Genomic DNA, 18,115 nt, shown 5'->3' with positions numbered 1-18,115 from the left:
CCCAACGACAGCAACAGAAGACGAAAACACGCTGACAGCAGAGATCACTAACGCAGAAATAATTAATGCCATATACTCAGGACGTAACACAGCTCCAGGACAAAATGACATAAGACGTATACACCTTCAGAAAGCCCCAGCCCACCTCCTGACCCCCATCCTCTACCTCATCTACAACTATTGTCTCACAAATGAAACGCTACCCGCCACTTGGAAGACTAGTAAAACAATAATGATACCAAAACCTGACAAACCAAGGACTGACCCAAGATCTTACAGACCAATATCTCTACTCGACGTCATAGGGAAAACTTACGAAAGGATACTAACTGACCGCATAAAAACGTCTGTAGAACGCAACGACATCCTCCCTTTGACACAATCAGGCTTCCGACAAAATCACTCCACTAACGACCCGTTAATCAGACTGACCAACGGAATGACACAAGGCTTCAACAGAGGACACTGCACGCTTGTAGTCTTCTTAGACATAGAGCGTGCCTTCGACAAGCTCTGGCATACAGGACTGCTCTACAAACTGAGCAAATTGGGCCTCCCGACCAAGGTTATACGACTAATACGGACGTACATCACAAACAGGAAGTGCAAGGTACATGTCGTCGGAGCCTACTCCCAAGAATTCACACCCCAAGCAGGAGTGCCACAAGGAGGTATCCTATCCCCGCTGCTGTACGCGCTTTACACGGCTGACGTACCAACGACAACAACCCCCAAAGAAACGGTAGGACTGTATGCTGACGATACCGCCTACTGGTGCACAGACTTGAAGACGACAACCATACAACAAAAAACACAGACCTACCTACAAAGATTAGAAAACTGGATGACGACATGGAGAATCCGACCAAACCCAACCAAAACCCAAATGGTTTTATTTAGACACGGACACCTGACGAAAAAACGACAACAAAACACAAATGACATACAACTGACGCTGTGGGACACACCACTAAGACTTAACGACACTGCCAGGTACCTAGGAGTGTACCTAGACAAGTACTTAAACTGGAAGACACATCTCACTTACCTGCCAAACAAGACGAGGAAAAGACAATGCCTAATCAGACAAGTACAAGGACGATTCCATGGATGTGACGACCACACGGCGATCCACACCTACAAGACGTACATCAGACCAGTGATAGAATATGCAGCAGTCCCCTTGGAAGGCTTGCACAAACCGGTAGCCGAACAACTTTACTCGACCGAAAGACGACTTTTACGCAGCATCTGTAGACTGCCAAGGCTCACGCCCAGTGACGACGTATATGACATCACAGGCGTGGAGCCGCTACAAAACAGACTGACCAAACTCAGAGCGAACTACGGTAGACACATATTAACGAAACGCCCAGACATGGAAGACACTTTGACAACAAGACCACAAGTGAACAGACGATCAAAATTTAAGTATACCCAACCAGCGCGTACAGTAGCACAAAACACCAGCCAAGAATACCCAGATCTCGCCCCCACCATGGAACCACTAACACAAGGCATCCAACTTCCCCCACACCTGACCCAAAGACACAGAAACTGACCCCAGAATATACACACAAACGCGCACGCGCCTGAGCGCACACGCACACACACAAATCATACAAAAGAACTGTAGACCTAAGCTACATCTAAAAAGTAGTGTAGAAATAACAAATTAAACATTAAAAGTAGCATACACACCAAAACTACGGTACTACTATCGTATGCTACAACCTCCATACACACTAAAGTATTCAAAGAAAATAAAGAGAATAATCATAACGGAAAATACTATATAATTTATAAACAAACACTATATCACAACATGACTTAAAATCTTTAATACTTAAACCTCAACCTCTAACCTCATTTTATGTAATACTTTTGTACCTATTTAATATCCTTGTACCTACTTTATATTTTGTTTATTTTGTATTATTGTATTATTTTATATTTCTGCATCTTTATATATATTATATTTTTGTATACTCAATATGATCAAATGCACTTTTGCAAGAAATATTGAACTAATAAATAAATGAATGTACGTGTAATGTACAGCAAATGGCTGAAAAGAGCAATGCAAGCCCTCAAACAGCCCGCACATCCCCGGAAAAAAAAAAAAAAAAACCCTCAGGAGCTCAGTTCGTCAGCGCACCTGACGATGGCGACATATCTGATCGCCGTAATATTGTGTCTGTTGGACACTATGGACCGGCAGTACACCCGTGGACTGTTCAAGTGAATGTCCCATGCTTCTAGCTCCAACTACTATTCCACGTTCAGAGTTTCCCATGCTGCGGCCATAGTCGCATCGAACACCTTTCCACGTGAATCACCTGACAGCTCTGCCAATGGACTGCTCTTTTATACCCTGTGTATCCGGTACAAGCTCAGATGGTTCAAACTACGGGACTTAACATTGGGATCATCAGTCCCTTAGAACGCGGAACTACTTAAACCTAACTAACTTATGGACATCACACACATCCATGCCCAAGGCACGATTTGAACCTGCGACCGTAGCGGTCGCGCGGTTCCAGACTGAAGCGCCTAGAACCGCTCGGCCACACCGACTGGCGCGATGCTAACGCCATCTGTATGTGTGTGTATCGCTGTCCTATGATTTTTGTCACCTCAGTGCATTACAAAAGGGATTAAGATTTTTGCCATATCCTGGAGAGCATTCAGCCTTCCTTCAATATACCCAAACTCAGTCCTGCTGGCATATCTGACAGCTCGCCAAACCATGACTCCCTGAGTTGGAGAGATGTGCGTATAGAGAATCACTGCTCTCTGAGGGTGGCCAGCATGTCGTCTACAAACAAAACAGCGCCGACCAGTCAGCTACAAACAGAACCGATTCGAATCGCCACATAACGCCACTCAGTGTGCCAGTTCAGTCTGGCCATGAACCAAGCCGGTCTCCATTGTCTGTGGCGTGGTACCAGTGGTGAACGACACACTCCAGATGTCAGCCCAGCTTCAACTTACCTGTTCCCGACGGTCAGTGGTCTCCTAGCCACACTCTTCGACAGAATCCATCTCGCCACCACACGTTCTTCAGTCATTCCGCTGCAGATGGCTGTGTGTGCGGTCCGTCGCTGTGATGTTCTCAGGTCCCTCATGCCGATTATTCGGCCTTCCACAAAGTCAGAAACACAACAATAAACTCCACGTGCACCTCTACTGGGTATGCTCTCTTGCGATCTGCCCCTGAACATTTGCAGTAGCGTTACACACACACACAGTAGCCATTATACATTCACACCACTCTGCATCTCTAAGAATGAACTTTTTTTAATTTTTTTTTCCCAGAAGTATGTTCACATAAGGTTCGGTCAGCATATCGAACAGGCATACAAATAATGAAGCGTGAATTTGATAACGTTCGATAAAGGTGTCCATCCTCTAACTGTAGCCATTGTATATTGATCTATGCTGAAGAACCAAAGAATCTGGTAGACCTGACTAGTATCGTTTAGGGCCACCACGAGCACACAGAACTGCCACACAACGTGACATGTCTGAAATAGTGCTGGAGGGAATTTTCACCATGAATCCTGCAGAGCTGTCCATAAAGCAGTAAGAGTACGAGGGGATGGAGATCTCTTCTGAACAGCACGCTGCAAGGCATCCGAGATATGCTCAGTAATGTTCATGTATGGGTAGTTTGGTGGCTAGCGTAAGTGTTTAAACTCAGAAGAGTGTTCCTATAGCCATTCTGTAGCTAGTCGCGACGTGTGGGGTGTCGCATTGTCCTGCTGAAATTGCCCAAGTCCATTGGAATGCTCGATGGACATGAATGGATGCATTGATCAGACAGGACATTTACGTACGTGTCACCTGTCAGAGCCAACCACTCCAACTGCACACGGCCCACACCACTGCAGAGCTCGAATAGTCCCCCGCTGACATGCAGGGTCCATGGATTCATGAGGTTGGCTCCATACCCGTACACCTCAATCCGCTCGATGCAATTTGAAACAAAACTCGTCCAAACAGGCAACATGTTGTCAGTCATCAGCCATCCAATGTCGGTGTTGACTGGCCCAGCCGAGGCATAAAGTTTTATGTCGTGCAGTCGTCAAGGGTATACGAGTGGGCCTTCAGCTCCGAAAGCCCATGTGGATGATGTTTCGTTGAATGGTTCGCATGCTGACACTTGTTAATGTCACATCATTGATATCTTCAGCAATTTGCGGAAGAATTGCACTTCTGTCACGTTGAACGATTGTCTTCAGTCGTCGCTGATCCCGTTCTTACAGAATCTTTTTCCGGTCTCATTGAAGTCGGAGATTTGATGTGTACCTCGGACATGCTGTGTCCCATCGCTCGTGCGTCGACCATAGCGTGACGTCCAAACTCGCTTAAATCTTGATAACCTACCATTGTAGCAGCCGTAACTGATCTAACGACTGCGCGAGAACTTGCTGTCTTTTATAGGCGTTGCCGACAGCAGCGCCGAATTCTGCCTGTTTACAGATCTCTGTATTCGAATACATATGCCTATAGCAGTCTCTTTGGCGCTTCAGTGTAGTTTCTAAACGTTTATTCTACTTTCATACAGTCTGTGTGCTGGTGAACGTCGAGGTTGAATGTTGTGCTTCTACAGACATCTGGCGCATGTGATTGTTCACTAGTATCTGTTCTGTTTTCTTACCCAGAATTCCAAGCGGTCGTCCTGGAAGAGCTCTCCAACTACTGGAGAGACAATGCACAGCTGCTGTCATTTGGAGTGACGCACGTCTCGCGACTGCTCATTCCCCTCGCATTCAAATACCTGGTAAGTGTCTTTGTTTGTCCTCCTTTGAGCTGTGTTATATGTACGAGTATTGAGAAAACTACAAGAAATTTGCCCGTATCTTTTTTTCGTATTTTTCTTACAATTTCCTCAGCAGATTTGGGAATCTTCGTTTCAGATCCTACATACAAGCCCTGGCATCTTGACTACATATTTATTTAAGAGAATAAGATATTTCACGATTTTACTTTTAATTTTATTAGCTACTTTCTTCTAGTCTTATCTACATAAAAGAACAGGCAAAATCTTCCACACGAATTGGCATGAAAGTAGCACATAATATTTTAACGCAATTTCAAATTTGTTATTAGTAACAAAGCAGTATGTTGTTTACGAGGGAAAAAATTCTACATAGAATGTCTGTATAAAGAAAAATAATAGCAAAAGTAAATCTACGTATTACCATTTGCCCATGTGGCACACTGATATCTGTTCATCCGGAATCTCGAAGGCACATGCTACTGGTCTGTTACACTATTCTGGACTACACTACTAAACAACACTACACTACACAGCACTACAAAACACTACGCTACACAAAGGGGCAAAACATACACCATAAAGTAATTTTGCACATAAAAAAATCAAGATATTTAAAGGATCGTCTGGTACAATTTGCGAATTGAGGTGAATTTTTTCTGTTGTGCTGTCCATCGTGTTTATTATGTGAAGAAATTTCGTCCATTTTATGTGCGTGGTGTAGAAAAACATTGTTTTAAGCATTTATTTACAGATAATCATTATTTTAATCATTTTTATCATAAGAATGAGATATTTTTTATTTTCACTTAATGAAATTCACGAATATGAAACGATAATCTAAAAAAAAAACGTAAAATAAAAAATTAAAATATAAAACTAAATAAATAGAGCGTGTAACTTGAATAGTAATGAACATTTAGATGTTTCAATTAGGAATGTTGAAAATACCCTGACAGTACATTGTGTCAGACTTACTTTCCAACAATGATATTTCTGAAACCAGCCTTATTACACATGGATGGATGTTGGGCTGAAGGCTTATTTAATTTTTCCTGTAACAAGAGTTTCCATTTTTCTAAACTGAATAGGAGTGCTTGAGTATTTTGGAAAATTTCAGGTGACTACAAAAGTTGGAGATACAGTTTTGAAGAACGTTAATTACGTTTCAACTTTTACATGGAATACAGTTTTTATATATCATGGTTTCGGAGATATGCACTCTAAACTTAATATGCTAAATTACCTTTCAAGACTGCACCCCTGGTAGCTGAGTGGTTTTCTCAAGAAGTAACAGGAGTCATGCCACAGCACAAGAATAGTAGGGAAAAACTATTCTCATGCAAAAGACGTGCATCACTGAAGAAGTTTAATTTCCTATCTTACTTTTTACTTTTGCTTCTCTCTCACTTCTGTTTAAATTCTAATGGAAGAATATTTTGCGTTCCGTTAATGCAGTCAACAGTATTATAGAGAGAGTTATTTTCACCGTAATCAATTCGGATTACAATTTACAATTTTCTAACATTGTCTTCAAGATGCAATTCAGTTTCATAACCCACTAGAAACAAAAAAACAAAAAACAAAAAAACAAAAAAAAGTGGGGCATTGAAGCTCGCCGAAGAAGGCGCATGAAGGAAAGCGAATGGAAGGGCTAGAAGGGGAGATGGGAGGCCCTTTAAAAAAAATTAAAAAAATGGTCAACGCGACAGAATGTCAATCCTAAGGGCCCGGGATCAATTCCCGGCTGGGTCGGAGATTTTCTCCGCTCAGGGACTGCGTGTTGTGTTGGTGTTGTCCTAATCGTCATCATTTCATCCCCATCGGGGAAAAAAAGTGGTCAACGCGACAGAATGTCAATCCTAAGGGCCCGGGATCGATTCCCGGCTGGGTCGGAGATTTTCTCCGCTCAGGGAATGCGTGTTGTGTTGTCCTAATCGTCATCATTTCATCCCCATCGACGAGCAAGTCACCGAAGTGGCGTCAAAACGAAAGACTTGCACCCAGCGAACGGTCTACCCGACGGGAGGCCCTAGTCACACGACATTTATTTATTCTACCTTTCAAGAAGTGTTTTACCCACTTCAAAAAATACGTATTGCATTATTTTGATCCCTCTACATACCCGCCAAGTTTCATCAATATTGCTTATTTGCACTTGTGAGTCATGTGAGTCTGAGTGCAGGCTCTGTGGTCTTTAAGGTGGCAGAATCTGCTCTAGGCATTATGCCCCTCTGACTTCTGACGCTACTATACATGTAAAGCAAAATAATGCAGTATGATCCGTGTATTAATGCAACTTTTTGTGTTGTCTGTGGAAGTTTCTCAGTCCCTGAAGTGTTGTGAATGGGTCAGCTTGGGTCGTTTGTGAACAAAATGAATTGGCGCAATGAATTGATAAGTTAATGGGCAGAGAAATCTTTTTTGCCATAAATGCTATTAACTTTTTCTAGATAGTATAATCTGTTGTTAGAAACTGGTCCTTTTGTTTCAGGCATTCGATAAAGAGTTTAACACACACCCCTTTATGTCCAGCAGTCCTTCCTCTGGTGGACATCTTGAGCTGATTTTCAGTCCGGTGCTTGCTTATTTGCTTGTCGTCTTAACTTGTTTGCGGCGATAGGAAATGTGTACCGTTTCGGTGAAGCAATTTCTGAAGACAGACTTAAGTATTTGATCCTTTGTCCCAGCATCTTCCATGTAAATGTCATCATGATCGGATGTATAGATGACTTTGCTGCGTTAAGCAATTTCACGTACGACCAAAACTTTGTAGTGTTGATAGACAATTCCGTAGATACAATCTTGCTTTGAAATTCACATAACGAGTCCAACAAAGTTGTCCTTACACATGGTTTCACAGCGTTCAGATTGAGCGGCTGTTTGTCATGAGTGGTGAGTTACTGGCGGGTCAAGTAAACGAATGTGAAGGGTAACACGTTTCATTAACTTTTATGGTGAAAAAATTAGGAACTAGCTGCACAAAAGAAATTTTATTTCTTTACCAGTTTCAGGCACCTAGTGCTCTTCTTCAGTAGAGTTATCTCATAATTACGAAGTGTCAAAAATAAGGAGGTTATACAAAATAGTATTGTAGTTATGGACAAATAAGATATAAGGACATAAAAAAACTCGTGGAGACATGCAAGACTTCTTATTGTTTGGTGCCCTTATACAATGTTTATACATGACTACGATACTATATTGCATAACCCTGTCTATTTTTGATGCTCGCTAATTATGAGATAATTGTAATCTTCTGAAGGGGACTAGATGCCTGAAGCCCATGTAGAAACAAAATTTCTTTTGTACAAATGGTCATTGATTTTTTAAAATATACCTACAGTTGCTGAACATAGATAAAGTACTAAATTTCATTAACACACATGAACCACGACTGCAGTGCCTCTGCCCGACAACCTTCCTTAATTTCAGTTAGTCATTCCACCTCTGCATCACTCCTTGTATGACTTAAATTTCTTAAGAGTTTATGAAGAGTCACTTGTCGAGCTCAATAATGTTTACATCTTAAGTACTATATACACAGTTCTTAACACTACTTGTATGTATTTGTACATAACTTTTCCATTTCACACTTCCAACCTCTGTGCTTTGTGCATGATTAGTGAACCAGGCTCCTGAGATCTGAACTACTGGGTGCTCACTTGGGTGGACGACTTTCTGCCTCAGGTAGAAGAAGGCTGCACAGAACAGGGTCAGGACCTGCTATGGTGACACTCAAGGTCACTACCATATCACGCTGCTTTACTGTTACTGCTAAATGTGTTGACACACTGTTCCTCTGAATATGTCCTTCTTGGTTAGCTATGAGTTGGTTGAGGGAGAGGATTAGCTCTGGCTTCTGGGTGTTGTTGAAATATTTCAGATCGTGCTCTGGAAGCACTCCTACGGATTTCATTGGCCAGTGGAGTTCTAGTCATGTCACGTTCAACTTGGTAACCCCTGAAACAGTGCCTGACGGAAGAAATGTCTGTCCAGTTATGTTTCAAACTATGCCATTAATTAGCAACCCACAGTCACACAGTTCCAATCTCTTTGCCCTGGTGGGTCCACCCTTGTAGCAATTAGCCACCAGCGTTAGGGTGCCATACATGTAGTAAATCCATTGTAGTCCTGCTTTCTGAATGTAAGGTTGTGGCTCAAAGATGGGTAAGCATGGATGGTGAAATATTTAAACGATGTGCATTCACTTGGAACTGGGATCCTAATCAGTGCATTTACTTATGTCTAGTCTGTACTAACTTCCATAGTTGCTATTTGGTAGTACACAGAAAAATTCTGTTCATTCGTTTCTGCGAAGATTATAAGATTACAACTCAGGTGGTAGCTGTTTGCCCTTTCTGTAACTGAATGATATATTGTTCTGGTGCTATTAATGCTGGACTTAGTTGTCCATGTCCTGCATGGAGAATGGCTTCCTGCGAACTTGCCATTTCGACTCAGGCAACCCAAATGCTATCAGCGGATGTCTCCAGCAACCTTGCAACTGTTACTCTTTCGTCTAATGCACTCACATAAGACTGCATCATTCCCAGATCTTGGTGCAAGATATCAGCTGACGACTACACATACTCCATTTCCTCTGTAGGGAGGAAGTATTATCCGAAACTTCTTTCTCCAGGCCCACCAAGTGCATCGTATGCCGCTTTACCACCTCAGTCTACCACTGTCTTCTTGTCTTTTGTCATCTTCCTCACTCCTTCCATGGTACTATTTAGTTCTCTGATGCCATGCTTATCTGCAACACAGTTTTATTATCTGTCCTCCAGCATCCAACCAACTCTTCTTGTATCACTGCAAGGTGAATGGCACCACATCTGCTGCTTCTTGCATCTGCCCCCATAAATGATGTACAATTATTGCAGTCTGTCATACTCTCCCTATTCTTCATTCGCTATGTCCTTACTCTCTATTTGTTTTTGCAACCCTGCAAACACCTCTCCCACTCTCCTTACTTGGTTTCACATTTTCCATGAACTGAAATCTAGCATCAGATTCCACTGACGCCTGGTGAGAACCACATCTTCTTGTTTAGTGAAGAGCACTCCACTGTAAGTAGTGATACCACAGCCCTCCCCCCTTCTGTCATGGGTAAACAGGTGCAGCTTGGCACACAGAAACCTGGGAACAGGAGCCATCATTGTTCGCTGACCCCCATTCGAAAGAAATGCAGTCACCTGATAAACTTCTTAACCATACACTATACATAAGTCTTATATATAATAACAAAAACAGTGACAAACGAACTAATTTTGTACGTTTTGCATAAAACCAAGTTGGTCACTGACAAACAAACCTTCCTTATCTTAATGCTACCTTATGCCATTATCTGAACACAACATAATGCGGAAAACACAACTATTCCCTATTCTTTCGGTCTCAATCCATGATGTATTTCTTGTACCAATCATGCAACATCTTTGCACTCAGCTTTCGTCTTACTTCTCAGCCTTTTCTTTTTCTCCATGATTGATTCTTGTGGTAATGCACCTGGCATGTCTTGAAATGATCAAAGAATCTGAAATGAACAATTGCTGTTCTCACTGGTAAATGAACTTTGATGGTGATTGGCGATGTCTCTACTACATGATAAATTTATTTGTAACTCATTACAAACGTCCTTGTTTTACTCTTCAGTGTATAAGGGCTAGACCGCATTGCCTGCCCCCATATCATGTACCGCAGTGAAGTGCCTCTTGCCATTCCAGAGCTTTGGTGTTAGTTTTCTGCACATGCCTCTGCACCTCTTCAGCATCTTTGCAAAATTGCAGACTGCCTCTCTGTCTTGAAGCTTATCAGTCTAACCATATCAATTGGTAATGGCATCTTCCTTCCATAGACTACCTGATAATCGGATATCTCAGTACTACTTGAACCTTTGAATTGTGCGCTCACACAAAGAATGACAAACATGTATCCCAGTCACTGTAGTGATAGTGAATACAGCAGCTCAGCACTCCACCAATAGCACGATGTACTCACTCCAGTCTACCAATTCCTACTGGATGCAGTGGACTAGTTTGCAATTTCTTAAAGCGTAGCAGACGATATATTTGTTCCACTGAGTCCGACAGGAAGGTCTCCTTTGATTGTTGAACAATGTCTCAGTTACTCCAAACTCGGGGAACTGGTTGTCAACTACAGTTTCGGCGCCATAGTTGCTCTCTGATTGAAGATGTTAATCATTTTCAAATATCATGAGAGGTGGCAGTAATCATTAAAACGAAATCTTTTCCATCTTTAATTCATTAAATGGACCAAGAAGATCCATCTTAATCATTTCAAATGGTTTTGTGGCTTGTGGTAACCAGATGTACTACGTGCATTCATTCTGTCGGTAGTTCATAAACTGCAGTCTTTGTGCACAGTACAATTTCGTACTTAAATGGTGAATGCGCAGATCTGCAGTTCCTTTATGGCGCAGCAGAAGACAATGAATGATCAGCAGGATGACGGTATATGGAATGTTTCCAAACGGAAGAGTACCAAACCATCAGACTTTCACAGCTGTGGACAGCCGTTTCAGGGAATATGGCATTCATGGTGCACTGCAGACAGGCTGGCCTTAACACGGTGGAGTGGGTATTGTGGAGGTCCTGGAAATGGTGGATGAGGGTTCGACCACAAGTAATCGCCGTATACGTACCACTGTAGGGATTCCTCAATCAACGGCATTGCATCTGCTCCAGAGATGGCAATTCCACCCATGTCGCCTACAGTAGGTACAGGAGCTGACATCTGTAGACAATCCTAGACGCCAGGATTTCTGTTAGTGGTTGCTCGAGCACCATGCACTTGATCCATTGTTTGGTCGTAGGGTACTGTTTATGGATGAGAGCTTCTTTACCTGTGTGGTTATCGTGAACCGTCATAAAAAGCTCATTCAATTGTATGAGAATGCTTGTGTAACTACAGTATCAGGATATGAATATCGTTTTGCAGCGAAATTTGGTGTGGCATAGTGGATGATCAGTCGCTCGTACTGCATGTTATTCCAGAAGGTCTGACTGTCAGAGTGTATCAACAGTTTTTGGAACATGCATTGGGTGATCTGCTTTATGTCAGCCCACTCACTACTCGAACCAACTTACGCTGCAGCTGCACATTTCAGAGAGAATCTCAGTGTTGGTTGTGCCAACACATGAACAGGTCGTGCAGGGTCGGTTGCTTGGCCCGCCATATCACCAGATGTTAACGCTCTGCACGTCTACCTTTCGAGCCATCTCAAGGAGCTCCTGTATGATGTTGCAGCTGATAATGTAGCACAACTACAGCAGCGAACGGAAAACGGCTGTGCAGCCATGCAGGATGAGCTGAAAGTAGCCTGAAAAAGTCCCAGAGTGGTGAGACGTCGAGCGCGTCACTGTCACATGCACATCAGTTTGCACACGTTCTGGGGTAAGTATGCAGTACTTAGTTGCGCTGAATTTTGGGCCCCTCGTGTCGTTGCTTTCTGACAACAATTTATTTTGTGTTGATTGTCGTGATCCCTACTCTGCTGCCTAACTCGGAAATAAAACATTTTCAGTCGAAACTTTATTTAATATTTTACTCTTATTTTTGATGCATACATTACACCTACAAAGTGTGTACAGTCACTTTTGAACCACATCGTATGTACAGAGAGAACAAGGGCGCTCCTAGAAAACCTCTCTGGGGGACTCCTGACCATACCTTTGTCTGTGCTCAACATTCTCTGCTCCATGTGTTTATAAACCGCCATTACACAGTATTCTCTTTACAAGCGACGAAGATATTTCGACATATATTCGCCGACTTTGCTTCTGTGTCAACATCAGCTACACCATCTCTGATGGACTCATTTTTCCCCATCTGAAACTCGTGAGATCCGTAAAATTTGCTACGTGCCTTCAAATTTGCTAGATTCGAGACATGTTCAGAAAAAGACGATCACGTCAAACGACGAACAGGAAACGAATATTTGCAGCGAAAGGGAGCAGCGAGACAATAGGCAAATGATGATGTTTGATATGCGCACGACCAATTAAGATAATATTTTAAAAAAACTTACTTATTTACAACTATTCATGACGTCGCCTTTCTGACTTAGATTTTTTTTAAATATGACTTGTAAGTGCTGCATCTCTTTCCAATCAGTACACACTTTAGTTTATTAACGTCTTACATACCTATTATGTTTTAGAACAGTTAGTTTAATTCTGAAGACGACGCTCATAGTAGCGTCTAAACCTGGTCAATTTTGACTTAATATTTGTTACTGAGGGCTTATTTGTTCTAATATAAGATAATATTTCTGATACAGAGTGCAAACGGTCCCTACATGTACACACCTTTTCCGCAGCATTGGTAACAAGCAAGAATTTGACGCAGGAGTCAACGGTCTCAGGACCGTCATTTCGAAACCCATTGAAAAGTTTGCACGAAATTTGCTTGGTCTCCCAGCCACGTTAGGCAGCTACAAATGTCGGAGCTTGACTCTGCCCGCAGCCCTAGGGGATTTAATTCATATGCAATGCTGCAACAGCACGCATTTACACATTCAAACATTTGTGCTGTAACTACCTCGAAATATCTACAGGTCTCTTATTTGACGTGATAGGCTGACAACTGTTTGTGAATTATATAAGGGGCGATGAAATGTTTCCCTTTGGTGGCGTAGCTACAACGTTTGTGCAACGTAGCGCGACTGCTGTGCTAGTATATAAGCACTGACATGTAGACAAGGGATTAGTGTGGCATTCGCGTCTTTGTGATGTGAGTCTGACAAATGAACTGCGCCAGCATTATTACCAAATGCAACCAAATAGGACCAGTGTGCTGCTTGTTAGTCTTTTCTTGGCTGACAAACACCAGTAGACATCTATCAGAGAAATATGGGGCAGCACGTCTGTCGAAAACCACCGCTGTGGAATGGTGCGCCAAGTTCCGCACTGCCTGCAATTCGGCATGAGTCGCTGGTCAGTCTGGGAGGCCAGCCTCATCCATTGTGGATGACTCGTGTGGGAGACACACGAGCACCCACCCTACAGTCCTGATGTTTCCCTGTGTGACTGTCTCGCCTTCGGTCGGTCCATTAAGAAAGGCCTCGAATGGTCGGCGATTCCTGTAGGTTGAGGATGTGCAGCAGGCAGTTGCGGACTTCTTCACACGACAGAATGCGCTGATCTACCAAACGGTTAACTTCAGCCTCGTGTGTCGGGGAAATGATTGCCTCGATACTCAGATCGATTTTGCCTGATTGGCATATCGTTTCTGGACCGTACAGCCTTTGAACAGAAACGTTTTGATTGTCCCTTATAACACATCGTTATATACTTAATTTGCTTTAATGCTGTGCTGGCTGTACAAAACTGAATGTGTGGTCCCCCACGTGTAATACTTTAAATGTTATGTAGTAACTGTGCCTACAAATGTAAGTTAAGATTGGCTGCCGCTGTCTATATTACACAAGTAATTTTAACTACTTTCTGTGTGTTTCAGAGTAAAAACGTCAGTCATGAGCAGCTCGATCGATGGATTGAGGACATGAAACATGTGAGAGACATGCTGCACACGAAATTAAGGGGTTGGGAACGTGATGTTCAGTACATCAGAAAGCAGATAGCGAACTATACGCTGGAAGAAGACAAGGAGACGCCTGGAAGTTACATACTTAGGTACTGTAAAGGCCTTGTACATTTGACCTATTCTCCAACTCTTTATAATTCGGGAATATTTACTTTACTTATCTCCATGGGTCTCATTCTTTACTGTTATAAAAATTACTGACATCATTTAATTCACGATAAAGTAAAAATGGGGCTTGTTGATCATGGTGAAGGAGACGGTTACGGCATCAACTCATTTACGAAGTCCTGGCACTCCGTATAGCCTTCAGTAATTGCATTTGTCTCTTGTCTTAAAATGGGCCGCATATTCCGCACCAGATGAGCGGAGCAGACCGTTTCAGTGAACAGTGGTACCACCAGTAAGGCAGCCAGGCGTCTCAGTGAATGTGAGTGACTAACGTCAGTGCGTTTCCTTACACTGAAGCGCCAAACAAACTGGTGTAGGCATGAGTATTCAAACACAGAGACATGCAAACAGGCACGATACGGCGCAGCGATTGGCATCGCCTATATAAGACAAGTATGTGGCGCAGTTGTTAGATCAGTTACTGCTACTACACTGGCAGGTTATCAAGATGTGAGTGAGTTTGAGCGTGGTTTTATAGTCGGCCAACGAGTGATCGGAGACAGCATCTCCGAGGTAGCGAAGAAGTGGGGATTTTCCCGTACGACCATTTCACGAGTATGCTGTGAATATCTGGAATCCGATAAAACATCAAACCTCCGACATCGTTGCGGCGGAAAAAGAGTCCTGGAAGAACGGGACCAACGAAGACCCAAGAGAATCTTCGAACGTGACAGAAAGATCAACTTTTGCTCAAATTGCTGCACATTTCAATGCTGGGGCATCAGAAAGCATCACCGTGCAGACCATTCAAGGAAACGTCGTCGATGAGGGCTTTCGGAGCCGAAGTCTCACTCGTGTGCCCTTGATGCTTGTACGACACAGAGGCTTTCGCCTCGCCAGGGCCCGGCAAGACCGACATTGGACTGTTGATGACTGGAAACATGTTGCCTGGTCGGACGAGTCTCGTTTCAAATAGTATCCAGCTGAAGGACGTATACGAGTATGGAGACAACCTCGAAAGTCCATGGAACCTGCTTGTCAGTAGGGGACCGTTCAAGCTGGTGGAGACACTGTAATGGTTTGGGGCAGTATGCAGTTGGAGTGATATGGGACCTCTGATACTAGAGGCGACTCTGACAGGTGACATATAAGCAACAATCTTGTCTGATCGCCTGTATCCATTCGTGTTCATTGAGCATTCCTAGGGACTTGGACTCTTCCCGCAGGACAATGCGACACCCACACGACCAGAATTGCTACAGAGTGGCTCCAGGACTCTCGTCTGGGTTAAAAACATTTACACTGACCACCAAACTCTCAAGGCATGAAGATTATTGAAAACATCTGCGATGCCTCGCAACGTGCTGTTCAGAAGACATCTCTTACGGATTTATGGGAAGTCCTGCATGATTATTGGTGTCAGTTCCCTCCAGCACTAATTCAGACATTAGTCTAGTCCAAGCCACGCCGTACTTTTGCGTGCTCGCGGGGGACATCCACGATATTAGGCAGGAGTACCAGTTTTTTTGGCTCTTCAGTGTATATCGAATGCCTTCCGGAAGTAAAGGAACCGTGAGCCTACCCAGGCGCCTCTATTTACTGCTTTCTGAGTCTCGTGGACGAACAAAGCGAGCTGGGTTTCAGAAGATAACCCAATATTGGTTCCTGCTAGAGGAGATTTTCGGCCTCCAGAAATATTATAATTTGTGAGCATAAAACAAGTTCCAAAATTCTACAAGCGACCGATGGCGACCTGTGGCTCTGTGCATCTGTTTGACGACCCTTCTTCAGCACGGGAGTGACCTGTGCTGGTTGCCAGTCATCAGCAACGCTTGGCTCCTCGAGACACTTTCGACACACTGCTGCAGGATGAGGAGCCAGCCCTTTCCCATACTCAGCGTTCCCTCTGTCGAATGATGTCAGTTGTTCTTCTGTCAGCCGGCAGTTGTGGCCGAGCGGTTCTAGGCGCTTCAGTCTGGAAACGCGCGACCGCTATGGTCGCAGGTTCGAATCCTGCCTCGGGCATGGATGTGTATGGTGTCCTTAGGTTAGTTAGGGTTACGTAGTTCTAAGTTCTAGGGGACTGATGACCTCAGATGTTAAGTCCCATAGTGCTCAGAGCCATTTGAACCATTTGTTTTTCTGTCCTATGGTCTCTTTCTCCGATATGTGTCATTTTGCCATTGGTGCTGTGATTTTAAAGAGGTATTACACAGCAACCTGCCTCTGTGCAACAGGTTCGGAAAAAGGCAGTTGGTATTTCGGCTTTTGCTCTGTCGTCAACCGTTTCACGTCCGTTATGGTCACAGAGTGCTTCGAAAGGTGACTTCGAACCGTTTACCGATTTAACATAAGATCAGGACATCTTAGCATTGTCTCTCAAGTCACGTTGGACGCTTCACGAATGACTCTCCAAACGCTAATTTTGGCTTCATTCCATGTTTTTTTTTCTTTACTTTTTGGTTTGTGAGACCTTGGCTACGTTTTTATTTACAGTCGAGCTCTCTTTGTTTCGGAGCAGTTTCCTAACACGTCTGTCAAGCTACGGCGAGTCTTTTCCTTTCCTCAGAACTTTGCTCGGCACATATCTGTCTAAAGCGTAAGGTGGAATGTTCTTGAACTTTTATCTGTTGATAATATTTTTTGGGCTGGAGATGAAGTTTTCGTGTTGACTGCTCAAGTAATCTTAAACTTGTTTCTTGTCGCTCTTGCTAATTACAACGATATTCCTGCCTCTTTTTCTATTCCTATTTGTAGCCGTATTGGTTCAAATGGCTCTGAGCACTATGGGACTTGACTTCTGAGGTCATCAGTCCCCTAGAACTTAGAACTACTTAAACCTAACTAACCTAAGGACATCACACACATCCATGCCCGAGGCAGGATTCGAACCTGCGACCGTAGCGGTCGCGCGGTTCCAGACTGAAGCGCCTAGAACCGCTCGGCCACTCTTATAGCTGTATTCCTTGATGCTATAACCGTCCTGTTTCCCTCTTCTACGCTACACAAGTCGAAACGTTCCTGTCTGTTTGTCACCAACAGAACTAAGATGTTATATTCACGAGTCAGTGCTCTGTTTAACTGTTCAAACTATCTTTCGCATAAAACAGGTAAGTTTAAATCTACCTCTGCAGTTATAAAATTACCAGGAAACTTAAGCCAAATATTCTCTAAGATTCTCCTCAACTGTTGCGCCTCTACTGCTGCTATGCCAAGGGGTGTACAAACGCATTTGGTGATAATTTTTGATCCACCTTTAACACTTGTCTCGCCCAAATTATTTACAATTTGGTACCTTTACTAAGCCGGCCGAAGTGGCCGTGCGGTTAAAGGCGCTGCAGTCTGGAACCGCGAGACCGCTACGGTCGCAGGTTCGAATCCTGCCTCGGGCATGGATGTTTGTGATGTCCTTAGGTTAGTTAGGTTTAACTAGTTCTAAGTTCTAGGGGACTAATGACCTCAGCAGTTGAGTCCCATAGTGCTCAGAGCCATTTTTTTTTTTTTTTACCTTTACTAATCCAGCAATATATTATCGCATTTTTATGGGTACAACCACACTTCCATTACCAGCGTTCAATCTATCTTCGCGAGTGCAACTCTGTCAACGGGCATTAACAGAGAATGCGTTGCAGTTCTACCCGTTTACCGATGAAG

At 43.4% G+C, this 18,115-nt stretch overlaps 1 protein-coding gene across 1 annotated transcript in view; it reads left to right on the top strand.

Moving 5' to 3' along the window:
• The window catches only part of LOC126481563 (uncharacterized), a 61,502-nt gene that overhangs the window by 36,436 nt on the left and 6,951 nt on the right, over positions 1 to 18,115 (top strand). The window contains exons 5-6 of the mRNA XM_050105408.1: positions 4,668 to 4,786; positions 14,267 to 14,442. Of these exons, the coding sequence (XP_049961365.1) occupies positions 4,668 to 4,786; positions 14,267 to 14,442 (295 nt within the window). The remainder of the gene's footprint in view (positions 1 to 4,667; positions 4,787 to 14,266; positions 14,443 to 18,115) is intronic.

The sequence above is a fragment of the Schistocerca serialis genome, chromosome 5, assembly GCF_023864345.2.
Source record: "Schistocerca serialis cubense isolate TAMUIC-IGC-003099 chromosome 5, iqSchSeri2.2, whole genome shotgun sequence".
Classification (NCBI taxonomy): domain Eukaryota; kingdom Metazoa; phylum Arthropoda; class Insecta; order Orthoptera; family Acrididae; genus Schistocerca; species Schistocerca serialis.
This window is presented reverse-complemented; position numbering and strand designations above follow the sequence as displayed.